The sequence below is a fragment of the Sciurus vulgaris genome (assembly GCF_902686455.1).
Source record: "Sciurus vulgaris genome assembly, chromosome: 4".
Taxonomy (NCBI): domain Eukaryota; kingdom Metazoa; phylum Chordata; class Mammalia; order Rodentia; family Sciuridae; genus Sciurus; species Sciurus vulgaris.
This window is the reverse complement of record NC_136464.1, coordinates 158,308,098-158,322,184: the sequence shown is the minus strand read 5'-3', so window position 1 is coordinate 158,322,184 and position 14,087 is coordinate 158,308,098. Positions and strand designations below refer to the sequence as shown.

The 14,087-nt window shown below is 40.3% G+C and overlaps 1 protein-coding gene across 1 annotated transcript in view; it reads left to right on the top strand.

The window, feature by feature from the left end:
* FRY (FRY microtubule binding protein) overlaps positions 1-14,087 on the top strand; it is a 274,897-nt gene that overhangs the window by 182,951 nt on the left and 77,859 nt on the right. Inside the window, 3 exon segments of the mRNA XM_079137248.1 lie at positions 8,347-8,446; positions 8,719-8,757; positions 8,759-8,891. Of these exon segments, the coding sequence (XP_078993374.1) occupies positions 8,347-8,446; positions 8,719-8,757; positions 8,759-8,891 (272 nt within the window).

Genomic DNA, 14,087 nt, shown 5'->3' with positions numbered 1-14,087 from the left:
AAGTATAATAAAGGTTGCTATTCACAATATGAATGATTGAGAGCTATTAGAATACAAAATGCCCCTTATATGTCCCCAGCAGATAAACTAACCCCTTTAAAATTGAAGTTACATTGACTTCTCTCATTTGATTAGGAAAGTGATTTGTTATAGTATCCTTGTTTTTGAATTACCCAGAAATTCACAGTGAAGTATGAGAGCTGAATTTGAGAACAATAAAGATACATTTAAAGAGTTAAAGGAGTGTCTAGAAATGTTTGTTGCAAGTATGGACTATAAACTCTTCAGCCATCTGCAGACTGAATCAAACCCAGGAAGCAACTTAAGATGTTGAAATTTTCTTTGTCCAAAACTTCAGAAATGGGGCAGGAGCCGGGAGGAAGGTGGATAGGACAAAGGACATGTAATATCAATACCATAGATTACACCTTCTTGGGGAAGACTGAACCCAGGACTTACTTCATGCTAAGCACACACTCTACCTCCAAGCTACCCCCCAGCCCCAAGATTAAAACAGCAACCCTTATTATACAAATTAGTCATGTAATGAAGTTCTTCAGCACTACAATTTATTGAGGGAAATAATTTTGTAGATGAGATGAAAGGGTTAATGAAGAGCCCCCAGATTGCATCAGCTATTCCTAAGAAAGAATTTATGCATTGGAAAATTTGAGAGAATGCAGCTCGTTTATTTTTGAAAAGATTCATATAGATCATCAATTTTCCTTTTTAATTAAATGTTGGCATTTTAAATAGTCATCTTGAACTAATGGATCAAGGGAATAAAAGTGAATTAGTTTTAAATTTCAACCTATTATGGATCTAAATTAGTAAGAACTGTATTGTAGAAGACATCTAGTTTCAATATACCCAAAATGAGCATGATGTTTAAAGAGACAGGTTCCTCTTGAAATTTTTTATCTTTCTTTTATAAAAATAGATAACTTTTCATGTATAAACATTTTACTATCCATAATCTTAGTAGTAAAATTTTTATTATATACATTTTTCTCCATAGAACTTATAGCATATGGAAATAACCCCCACTGTCTGATTTTCTATCAAATTTTATTTCTTGATATATGAGTCACTAAAAATCATACCTACTAGACATTACCAAATTAACATTGTTACAAAAAAAAGTCTTCAGAGTGTTCTTTTTATTTTCAGATATTTCAACATTCTGAAAACAAAGTTTTATTTACATGATCCTTCAGTTTTTAAAAAATGTACTTAGAATCTGAGACTGGGACCTCTTTGATTAAAAAAATAATAATAATAATAGATTTCCCCTCTTCACTGTCCTTTCCCCAAAGGACTTGGTTTGAACTATCATAGTTAAATTTATTTCACTACAAAGCCATCTCATAAAATACCACACCACATGCCTCTGCTAAACCAAGGTATTTTTTCCTTAGAGAACAATGCTTCATGAATTTAGCAATATAGTCTCAACTTCATCAATACTCCTGGCTGCAAAATTATTAGCTCATAAAACCCCGTGGTACTAATACATGTTTGAAGACATCGTCCTCAACTATTTTGTCTCTTAGACTATTCCCACCACAGGACAAGTTCAGGATTTAAGAAGTCAGCTCTGCTGCCTTTCTAAATTCACTTTCTCCATAAATTCTCCGCCTGTGTAGTCTAGCCAGGCTCCAGGGAGGCTGATGCAGTCTGCACTCAAGTTTTCAGCACTTCTTTCTTTTTAAAAACATTTCTGGTGTTTTCTGCTTTTGCTTTGTTTCTGTAAGTGTGCTTGTAAAAGTAACTAAGATAAGCTATTTGTCTTATCTTTGGAAGTATGTTCCCAAAAAAGTCTTACACAAACTTGAGTCATGTTGTAAATTTCTCAAGTTGTCTGTATAGTGATTCCTACATGACATTTTCTAAAGCAAAGAATCCTTCTTATAAAATAAATAATTTCCCCCTCCTCTTCACCTGAGAATGATCATATGCTGGATTTATTTTAGAAGAATATTGAAGTTTGTAAGCAGATTCATTTATTAAGGATCACTAACAATTGACTTTTTCTGTGTTTTTTTTTCTTTTTAATTTTATGTAACATTAGGATTTATTTTGACATAATTTTAAAATCATGGAATGTAATTTGTTCTAGTTCAGTTCCCAGTATTTCCCCTTTCTCTCCTTTCTTCCTCCCTGTTCCCTTCCCTCTACTCACAGATCTTTCTGGTATTTACTTATAGGTTTTGTTATTAGTATCTTGTACATGGTGAGATTCACTGTGGTATTTCATATATGTACATAGGAAAGTTAGGTCAGATTGATTCCACTGTTCTTCCCTTATACTGTCTCTCCTCCCTCCCTCCAATCTTCCTCTACTCCACTAAACTTTCTTCTGTTGATAGGATCCCCCCACCCCCGTGTCTGTCTGTCTCTCTCTCTCTCTCCCCCTCTCTCCCTCTCTCCCTCTCTCCCTTCTTCCCCCCTACCCCCACCTCATTTTGGACTAGCTTCCATATATCAGGGAAAACAATAGACCTTTGACTTTTGGGGTCTGGCTTATTTCACTTAGCATGATAGTCTCCAGTTAAATCCATTTACCATCAAATGCCATAATTTCATTCTTCTTTATGGCTGAGTAATGACTGACTTTAAAATACCTAAAAGATTGCATTTGAAATAAAAAAATCCTCTTGTGAATTTCAGTTTTCTGACCTGAGTTTTCGAAGAGGGAATTAGCCACTTGCATAGTTAATTTATCGATCCCTCTATTCATTCAGCTATACTAATGGGTGGAAAAGAAAATCAGTTCTCTATATTGCTTGTTTTGGTTTCTTTACTAGAAGTAAAAGACCGTAGGTGTGTACATGTGCATGTGTCTACGATGAACTTACTGATCTCCAGTCAAAACAGTGAAGGTGTGCTGTGTGCTGTGCTCTGACTCTGGAGAGATTGAAAACAGGACCAGGAGAAGTAAAGACAAAAGTGATGGTAGAACTGACAATATGAATTTTGAAGAATTTTTCACAAAATATGTGTGACTATTTGATTAAAAGCCATGAAATGCAGCCAAACACGGTGGCACTCACCTGTAATCCCAGTGGCTCAGAAGGCTGAGGCAGGAGGATCACAGGTTCAAAGCCAACCTCAACAAAAGTGAGGCACTAAGCAACTCAGTGAGACCCTATCTCTAAATAAAATACAGGCTGGGGATGTGGCTCAGTGATAGAATACCCTGATTTCAATCCCCAGTACACCCCACCAGCAAAAAAAAAAAAAATCAAATGCAGCTCAATGAGGCCAGCGTGCAACAGATAGGAAACGTATACCAGCCTAGAAGGATTTCCAAGGTCTCAGGTCAAGGCAAACATTCTGCTGTACGTGAGGACAGGCCATTACCAGTCGCTAACTTCACTCACCAGAGTTCTCGTCACATGCCAGTACTTAAGAATTCCACTGTTCTTATTTTGAACCTCCAACATAATCTTAAAATAACTTCATTGGGTTTCTTTTCAGGGGTCGATTTTGTCATTGTTTGTTTTGCCTTAACTTTAAATCTTTTCTAATTTAAATTAAGCCTAGAAAACTTGAATTCTTTTTTTTAATTTGTTCTTTTGTTTTCCTAATTGATTTATTTGTTCTAATTTGTTGTACATGACAGTAGAACACATTTTTACATTTTGATCATATATAATTTACATGAAAATAGTTTATTTTGATGTATTATACATACATGAAATATAACTTGTTTTAATTAGAAGAAAACTTGAATTCTTAAAAGTAAAATGTCCATTCTTAAGGAAATAACATCCATCTATTAAAAAGAAAAACAAGTAAAGCTTATGATTCACAAGTGACAATCACACTTCTAACAAGTGACAAATAGCCTCATTTGGTTCAGTCAGCCAGCTGGAGTTTCTCAGGAGAGTAGAGTTTGGTAAATCGGGCTCTAGAAACAGACTATCTTGGGTTCGAATCCTCCCCCCTGCCTGTAATCAGGCTGTGTGTACTTGAGCAAGTACTATAATGCTTATTCATTTGTGAAATGGGAGTAATAATAGAGGAAGGATTAAATAAAAACCTGTCTCTTGGTCTGAAGCCTTGCACATGGGCAGCACTCCACCAACACTATTATTAGTCACTAGCTGTTAGAGGAGCAGTGTGAAGTGACCCCTACCAACTAGTTACCTGTTTCTCTTCAGAACGCCTCAAAGCCATCCTGATCTTTGCCACATAGTTCTAAACTATTTGGCCAAACTATTTGGCATTTCCCAAATTTCCAAAATTTCTTTTGTCTGCATAGTTTCATATCTCATTTAACTTCTTTCCTCACATATACCTTTATATTAATTTTATTATTACTTTTATTCCATACTATCACAGATATTTATTTTTTACTTTCTACTGATGTTGAATAACTAATACTGAACGAACAAGATTCCGTTTCTAAACCTATTTGAAACATAGAGATATAGATGTTTTATTGTGCCTGTTGGCTTATTTGAAATCTTTCTACTTTATTCCTTCTCTGGGTTTCCCTCGTTTTCTGTATCTATTATTCCTTTCAGTGTTGTTCTGCGTGAATTCCATATCTTAAGCAACTCAGTGAATGTCCTAATTACGTGTCAAGTGCCTGGCCCTGCCTGAGGGGGAGGCTTTATCTTCCTCTTTCCTGCCTCTGGATCCCCAGTGACCCCGCAGTACTTCCCTGTGCTTCTTTGTATATGAATATATTCATATATTCATAACTAATAAAACTAATTTTATTAGTTTATGATGAAAAACCAATTATCACTAAAATATTCTGTGGAATATTCTGTTTAATAACTAGCTTTGCCTAGAGAAGACACAGCCTAATCAGAGTTGGCATGATAAACATAATAAGAACAAGAGAAATCAGCTCTGAGATTTCCAAATTGCTTTTTCATAAGACAGACAACTTGTGAAGACATTGCTGTCTGGGCCCTTTGCTGTCCACGCCCCTGGAGCCACGACCTCTTCTTTTGGTTCTGGGGCTGTAAAAACCACTGAATTGGATGAATACCGTGTCTAAGGGTTTTAACTGAATGTCACTTGCTCCTTCCCCTTGAAACTGAAATATACAACCCGGCATGGTGGCACACTCCTGTAATCCCAGCAACCTGGGAGGCTGAGACAGGAGGATCACAAGTTTGAGACCAGCCTTGGCAACATAATGAGGCCCTAAGCAACTTAGCAAGACCGTATCTCAAAATAAAAAATAAAAAGAACTGGGGATGTGACTCAGTGATCAGGTGCCCCTGGGTTAAGTCTCCAGTACCCAAATAAAAAAGGAAGGAAGGAAAGAAGGAAGGAAGGAAGGAAGGAAGGAAAGAAGGAAGGAAGGAAGGAGGGAAGGAGGGAGGGAGGGAGGGAGGGAAGGAAGGAAGGAAGGAAGAAGGGAGGGAGGAGAGCTATTGGTGACGTGGGTCTACTCCTTTGGGACTTGGAGGGAGTTTCCTTTCTGCTTCCAAGTGAGAAAGGTGTGCCTCCAGCTGCTGCCATTTGTAAGAATTCCAGTTAGTCTGTCTGCGGAGTGCACTACTGCCGGCAGTCTAGGAGGCTGATAAACTGTGGGTCAGAGCTTGAATTTTTTGGAGTCAGACATATTTGAGCTCATGGAGAGCTCAGAAGTAAGGGACTCTCCATGAGCTCAGGCAAGTATTTCACTTCTCTAGGCCTCTTAGCTTTTTGTGAAGATGAAATTACTGCCTAGGTCAAAGCCTTGGCCTGATACCTGGCACAAAGTAAGCACATGATAACATAAACGTCAGGCATCTGTGCTCGCTCTCGCCACCCCCTGCCCACCACCACATCTGTGGGTCTTCCCCAGGGTCCCGTCAGACACAGCCATTTTATACTGTGTTCATTTGAAGATCAAACGGGCTGGGGGTACAGAGGTAAGAGTGCGTGTTTGGCATGTGTGAGGCTGGTCTCCATTTCCAACACCAAAAAAAAAAAAAAAAAGTTCTAGAAAAGTAATTGTTTTGAAGTAATTATTTTGAAAGGCAATATGTATCAGCCTCTACCAGAAATTTAAATGTGCCTTTGAGCCTACATGATCTCTTCTAGAAATCTTTTTCAAAGGAATACTTGCACATTGGGTATTTGTGGCACATTATAGTGGAAAATTGAAAATATCCTAAAAGTCTGTCATTATCAGAGATGAGCTTCCCCAGGAAAGAGGTTCTGAGATGGGGATTCTGTGATTAGTGCTGGAGATCTATTAGAGGTGTCCTTGGGACCCATGACCATGGGGAAGTGAAGGAAACAGGATTTAGCAGAGCTGAGAATCCACAGGTACTGCTGCGTAGCAGGCATGACCTTGGCCTAGGCAAATCTCTTGGGCTAAAAGTAGTCTTCAGAGAATGATTCAGCTCAGGGAATTTAGCTGCCAACTCTTTGGTGGAGGATGAAGTGCCCAGTCCTGAAAGGAACACGTAGGTAACTCATCATAGCACTCACTACAAGAATGGGTATTTAGGATATCTCTGTACTGGGGAATACTATGCAGCTGTTAACACTTAAGTGAACCATAGTTCAATGACAGAAACAAATCATCAAAAAACAAAGCAACATATTCACATTTATGTTTAAAACCCTGGACATTGGGGGAGGGATATTTCAGTGTATACGTTTGTATGTATACTTAGAAAAGAGACAAAATGTAACAGTTATTGTCTCTGATATAGGGACAACAGGGGGTGGGGGAGAAGAAGGAGATGGATTTATTTCTTTATTCTATTTTATTCACCTATCTAAAGCCAGCACCAACTTTCCAGCTGTGCAAGTGAACCATCTTCAGAGAGGATCCTTCAGCCCTTTGTGTTACTTGAATTATTTAGAAGGAAAATATATTCAGAACCTTTTTCATGTGCTTAACCAATTCTCACTATAAATTCTTACCATAAAATGGGATGTCTCCAGAGTGGAATTATGTCTTTCTTAAAGGCCGATTTTTCTAAAACAGAACTTCTAAGGCAGTGTAATTATATAGCAAAAAAAAGGAACCCACAGGAAAAAACAGTTATGCTATTCACCTCCCCACTATCTTCTGTTTTCTGAAGGTTGCCCAAAAATAAATATCAGCCACCCACCTCTTGATATAGACTATTCTACTCATTAGTTTTCCACCTTACCAGGCATTTTCTTTCCGTAACCTCTTTTCCACAATAAATTGAGAAAATACATATAGTGAAAAGAAGACATCTTAAATAATACTACACAGCAAGAAAAAACGGCTTTTATTTCCACAGTCCACTTGTTTATCCTGCTGATTGACACATAACCTGTTCTCTGTGCTCCCGTTCCTCCAGCTCCTGTCCCACACATGCGATTGCCAGATCTGGCTAACGTCGTCTCCTCAGTGTTTTTCAGATCTAGCCTTTCCTGTCTTACTGTCCCTGCCCCAGTTCCAGTCCTCAGCAGGCTGTATTTGGATTCTCATAACAGCGTTCACTCTTGGCCCCTAAACGCCATGCTCCACAAAGCATCCAGGGAGATTTTTCATAAGTGAACATCCTTACCTCCCTCCCCGGCTGGGAATCCTACAGTGATGCCCTTCACCTTTTCGGGTGAAGTTCATTGGCTGGTCATCTGTGGCACCAACCTCCTGCTCTTTCCCATCTCCTTTTCCTCTACTTATTCCTTTGTTCAATCGACTCCACATAGATTCTTTCCTCTTACAGAGGGTGTCTTGCTGTTTTATTCTCATAATCCTTCAAAATGCTTTTTCTCTGCCTGGAAAATGCCCAGTCCGGCCCCTTCCATGACCTGGTGTCTTGAGGTGCTTCAATGCTTGGTTTCCTCGTTTCCACCTCAGAATAGTCTTTCCTAACCCCACAGCCCCAGTCGGTGTTCCTCATCAGATTCTTGTAACAAGCTGTGGATTCTGCCCTCCTGACACTCATTAGAACCAAACTGTACCCATTGTCTCCCTAATGAAGCTGCAGTCCAGCCTCACCAACTTCACATTATCCGTGCTTTGCACATTGTTCCTAATAATTATTTGGTTTAGATGGATCAAATGAAAATCTTAATTCAATGAGCTATTGAGAAATTTAGCACACAGGACCTCTTCAGTCCTTTCTGTTTATGTTTGGTTTTCATTAAAGTCTGTTGATATCAAATAGAGTTTTAGTGTACTTTTATCCTGTGTCAGAACATTCCACTTCACACAAGAAGAATTGTTTTCCTTTATCTTCTAACAAGTGGCAAAAGAAGAAGGTTGAAACCGGCCAAATGGGCAAAGGAATATTAGTATCTGTGATTGAAGTCAGTGTGGCATCTAAAATTGTGAGAGAGAACAGTCTAGCAGGATTATTAGCCAGGCTGTCTTACAAACTGTGCTGTTTTTGTTTTTAGGAACTATCCCTTCGACATAGTGACATTGTTAAACCTTGTTCTATTCAAGGCTTCTGACACCAACAGAGAGATTTACGAAATCTCCATGCAGCTCATGCAGGCACGTATCATTTTTCTGGCATGGAAAATTTTTATCCTTGAGGATAGAACACTTTTATTATTTGTTTCTGTATGTCACTGGTGGATGTGAAGAGTTAAAAAAAAATTACAGAATGTCCCGTAAACATCATAAATAACTGATAGCTTTACCTTGAATCCTGTCTTAAGGTGGGCAATAGGCAGTTGTGATAACTTGTATTAAATACAAATGGTCTTGAGATGTCCAGCTAAAGCTTTTCTCATAACTGTTTTCTTAAACTTTCCTTTTAATAGATCCTTGAAGCAAAGCTTTTTGTATACTCGAAGAAAGTCCTCTGAACAGAGACCTGGCAGTATTCTCTACGGAACCCACGGCCCCTTGCCACCCCTGTACAGTGTGTCGCTGGCCCTCCTGTCCTCAGAACTGGCCAGGATGTACCCTGAGCTCACCCTCCCGCTGTTCTCAGGTACCAGGCCTTAGTCTAGAGTGATGTGTGATCCTGTCTTCTGTTCTAAATAATCTCCCTTTTTTAATTCTAGTGTAATTTTAGAGTTAATATTATTGATGCTAAATTTATAGATCAGAATTACTTTAGACTAAATCCAGTTATGTCTCAAAATAAATTCTAGAATGTTTTAAAAACGTGATTATCTATAAGACAGTATAGGTATAAACGTACATATGCATAAATGACAAATGTAAAGATGCTCAGATTGATTTAAAAATACTTTCACATGCATTATGTATGTGAATTTTCCAAAGAAATTAAATATAGGCAGTATAAATTATAATACCTACAATTCCTTTTTTTTTTTTTTTTTTTTTCGTACTGGGGATTGAACCCAGTGGCACTAGATCACTGAGCCCCATCTCCAGCCTTTTTTAATTTTTATTTAGTCCCAGTATTTTATTTAGAGACAGGGTCTCACTGAGTTGCTTAGGGCCTTGCTAAGTTGCCGAGCCCTGGCTTTGAACTCGCAATCCTCCTGCCTCAGCCTCCCAAGCCACTGGGATTATAGGTGTGCACCACAGTGCCCAGTTACTATCGCTTTCAATTGCTGTGAGATGCTTGGGTAGTAGTGATAGTGGTGTTGTTCTGTAGCTAACGTGTTGCTACATTAAAAAGATGAGAGCTTGATTTTTGGCACATTTTTACAAGCAATCTTCACAAATAACTTTTATGAGAATACAAGAACTGCATTTGTCATTAACTTTCTGCCTGAGCGCACGTGACTCCTTGCTGAGAGGCAGACGCTGGTCTCTTGAACTCATCCCCCGTTTCCACCTGATCTCCGCTGCCTTGGCGCAGCTCCTCCTCAGTCCTCTGCCTCTGCATCCCCGACTCCAGTGCATCCTGTGTGCTTCACGATGCAAAACTGGACTCACACGGTGTTTCTCAACTCACACCTCTCCGCCCAGGCATCCTAAACATAATGGCTGTTAGAGACAGCTTCCATTTACTGAATGGCGAACTTGTGCCAGGCTGCACCCTCGGCCCTGCATTTATCACTTAATCTTTCCAACCACAGTATAGTCGAGTAGTTAAACCAAGCTCTGGAGTTGGACCACCTGGCCCTGCCACTCACTCCTAGTTGACCTTTGGCAAGTCACAGAACCTCTAAAGTCCGTTTCCTTATCTATGATAACAAGAACTACATTGCGGGGTGTGCAGATTAAAATAAGCTAATGATGTGTACAACCACAGAAACGAAAAGTTGTACCCATTTGTGTACAATGATCAAAATGCAGTCTGGGTAAATTTTTTTAAAAAATTTTTTAAATAAATAAATAAAATAAATCAATGAAAGCCAAGCAACTGGCGTGGCCCCAGCATGGCATTGTCACCTACCACATGTCATCATCATTCTTGTTTTACAGGGAAAAAACTAACATTGAGAGACGTTAAGTAATTTGCTCAAGATGATATAGGTAGGAAATAGCCAATCTACTTCTGGCGTCCTCCAAAGTCAGTGCCATAAATTGCTATTTTATAAAACCGCCTTCTCCTAACGCTTGCTTTTCACCTTTGTATCCAAGAACTCTCCGTTCCACTCTCACTTCATCTTGGACCAACATGCCAGGCCCTCGGTTAAGTCCTTGCTTCTACATATGCTTTTTCCTTTGCTGGGAATGGAATGACCATCCTCCCCCTCTCCCTAACTTCCTACGTTCCTTAAAATCTAATTTAAAAATCTACCTCTTTGTACACATCTCACCATCTACTTGAGGTAGAGTTAGTCAGATCTTTGTCTAGTACCTGAAACAATGGAGAGACTTAACAAAAACCTTTAGTAAATTAATTCTCTGGTCAGAAAAACTAAAATTTATTTTGATTGACTTCAGCCAAGTTTGGAGCGATGCTTACATGCTGTGCACTAGATCTGGGCCCCAGGAATACAGAGGTACAAAAAGCAGTCTCTCCCTGGAAGGTTCAGTCTAGTCATAAAGATAGATGTGTAATGGTGATTGTGATACATGTGGCAAGTGCAGTTGTTAAGAGGATGCTCAGTGCATGAGGTGGAGATGGTTGCTGAGGGAGTCATCAGTTGTTGAGTCAGGAGTACCAAGAAAGACTTCCCAGAGGCGCTGATGTCTGAGCTGCAGTTTGAAAGAACTATGTAAAGCAGACAGTGGTCGGTGGGCACTACAGACCAAGAGAACAGTGTATGGTTTGGCTTAGAGGAGTAAGACAGCCTGATGCACATGGGAGGTCATGTAGAGGTCAGTGTGGCAAGCAGGGAAGGATGAAAGCTAGGCACGGACTTGAGCAGACGGGGAGCAGAAGTCAAGTCTTCAAAGGCTTTGTGTCATGCACTGAGGAGTTTGTATGTTCTTTAACCTCTTCAGAACCCTTTGAACAGAGGGGGCATCTAAGCCAGTTGCTCAGGTTCTGAAAGCCACTGATGAGTTTCAAATAAGAAGAGGGCTTGACAAGATCAGCGTGCATTCTAGGAAGATGAGCTGCAGTGTGGAGCGTGGCTTTAGAGAGCATTCAATCAGAGATGACGACAGCCACCTGAGGAGGAAACAAAATATGGTGAGGGCCTTAATTAAGCCAGCCCAGTGATAGTACAGAAGGGTCCTGGCGTGAGGCCTGTGACCATCCACCTGGGGAGCCAGCACAGGAGGAGCGGAAGGGTTAGGACAAAGCAGAGATCATGAGCGCAGCCTGGGATGGTGGCTGTAGGCCTCTGCGGGACATCCCCAGGTAGACGTGAGTTGAGTCGGGAGAAGGCAGCACCTGAAACTCTTGGAAGAATAGAAGGGGTTGGAGCCACCAGGCAAGGTGGCGTATGCCTGTAATCCCAGCGACTTCGGAGGCCAAGGCAGGAGGATGGCAAGTTCAGAACCAGCCTCAGCGAAAGCGAGGCACTGAGCAACTCAGTGAGACCGTCTCTAAATAGAATACAAAATAGGGCTGGGGATGCGGCTCGGTGGTTGAGGGCCCCTGAGCTCAATCCCCAGTACCAAGAAAGAAAGAGAAGGGGTTGGAGCCAAGAGCACAGATGAGACAAGGAATGGAGAGAGCATGGGCTGAAAGGCTTGGAGATTAGGCGAGGGGCACAGAAGGAATGGAGGCGTGTTCAGAGAGGAGGGAAAACACCCAGGGGTAGGTTTGGGGAAACCTAAGAAATAAGAGGATGTAGGAGGAAGGAATGAGCAGTCCACAGCCTCCAACAGCAGAGATCACAGGTCTAAAAGAGACCTCTTAGTCTGGGCGGCTGGCACACACCTGTAATCTCAGTGAAGAGAAAGCTTGAAGCAGAAGGATCACAAGTTTGAGGACAGCCTCAGCAACTTAGCAAGACTCTCAGCAAATTTAGTAATAAATTTTTAAAAAGGAACTGGGAATATAGTTCAGCAAAAAGTGTTCCTGGGTTCAATTCCCAGTATTAAAAAATAAAAGGATAAGCCCTCAGGTTTCATGATCCATTGGTAACTACAGATAGTTTCCACAGGGAGGTGGCAGCACAAATCAGCTCGTAGTGGTGTGACTGAGAAAAGAGGAAACAGAGACTAGAGCTAAAGTAGGAGCCGTGGACAGACAATGAGTGGCCAGCAGGCATTCCTACATTTTCTTCACGAATTTACCTGATGGCTATTTTGATTTCTGAAGAATTTTCTAAAATAACTTGAGAAAACTAAGAGGGCATAATAGATTGCTCTTGTTTTTACTACCAGTACTGTCGTAAACCCTGTGGTGCAATTCTGATAGCCTGTAATTTCAAGTGACCTAATTATTCACAAACAGCGAGACAAGTCATTCAGGCCCCTCCCAGAGGAGCCGGGAAACACACGTAGCATCCCACTGATGTCATTGCACATTTTATTTAAATTGTTTCGAGAGGAGTAAGTAAGGACTTGTTCCCATGGTTGTGCCATTTTATTTTATTTTCAAAAACATCTCTACAACCCAGGTGCTGATCTAGACTTGGACTTTGTGTCCGGCAAACAAGATGCAATAAACATGATAAATAACCAGATTTTGTATTATGTTAGAAGACTACCCTTGCTACCCAAAGTCTATAGATTTTTATACCATATAAAAAAGATAGGTTTAAAGATAGCTATTGTTTATTTGCCAAGGACCACAGTACATGATTATAATCCCATCTTCTCAAGAGGCTGAGGCAGGAGGATCGAAAGCCAGCCTCCTGAGGCCAGCCTCAGCAACGTGGAGACCCTCAATAAATAAATAAGTAAATCATAAATCAGTAAGTCAATATATAAAAATTAAAATTAAAATAGGTATTTTTAATGGTACTTTTGCTCTGACCAGATTCTTTTCCCCCTCTCCAAAGCATTGGTCTTTTCTAGTGGAATTTAAGCAGTTCTGCTATAAAACTGTCCTGAATCTTTGCAAACAGCTGCCATTTTCCTCCACTAAACCCACAAAGTTTGGTGTCTTTCTGAAGTCATTTGTCACTTTCTCCCTGGCCCTAGAGTTACTTGCTGGCATAGCTTGTCTCAGAGTCTCCTTCCCAGAAGCAGGAACCAGGATTCTAGTTGAATCTTGGAAGTCTCTGTCATGCCTAGCCAGGTGGCTTACACTAGGAAATGCCCAGTACATGGGAATAAGTGAATGTACTCATTTTACAAGATTCTAAGTCTGTATCTCCACAGTCCATAGCATCAGATGTAATACCTCAACTTAGAAACTAAGTACATTTTGAAAATTTTGACCCATGGAAAACAGCAGCTTTGTGCTATCTGATTATTGTGGTACATTATTCTTCTTCAAAATAGAAAATATTAATTTTAATTGTAGGAATAGGACCAAGTTGATCAGAGTTGCCATTTGGGGGATCTAGTGTGTTACCTTAGTGTAATTCCTGGTATCTGGGTTGTTCCATTGTTCAGCAGCCACGAGTGCTACCAGTGAGGTTGTGTCACGCTGGATCACATGCAGGAGACCAGGCCCGCCAGCTTCCCCTTTGGATAAAACGCTTTCTTCTGTAGTAGGAGAAATAGGAGACAGCTGCAGGGCCTCCTGCTAAACATAAAGCTATGCTTCTTTCTCTGTAGACTGCTTATTCAGATTATAAAATTAAATGCTGCAGGCAGTGAAGCAATGCAGAAATGCCAATAGGGAGAATAATGGGGAAATGGCCCGGCTGGACGTGGAGCTCTGACCTTGGTTCACATAGTTCCCAAGGTGAAG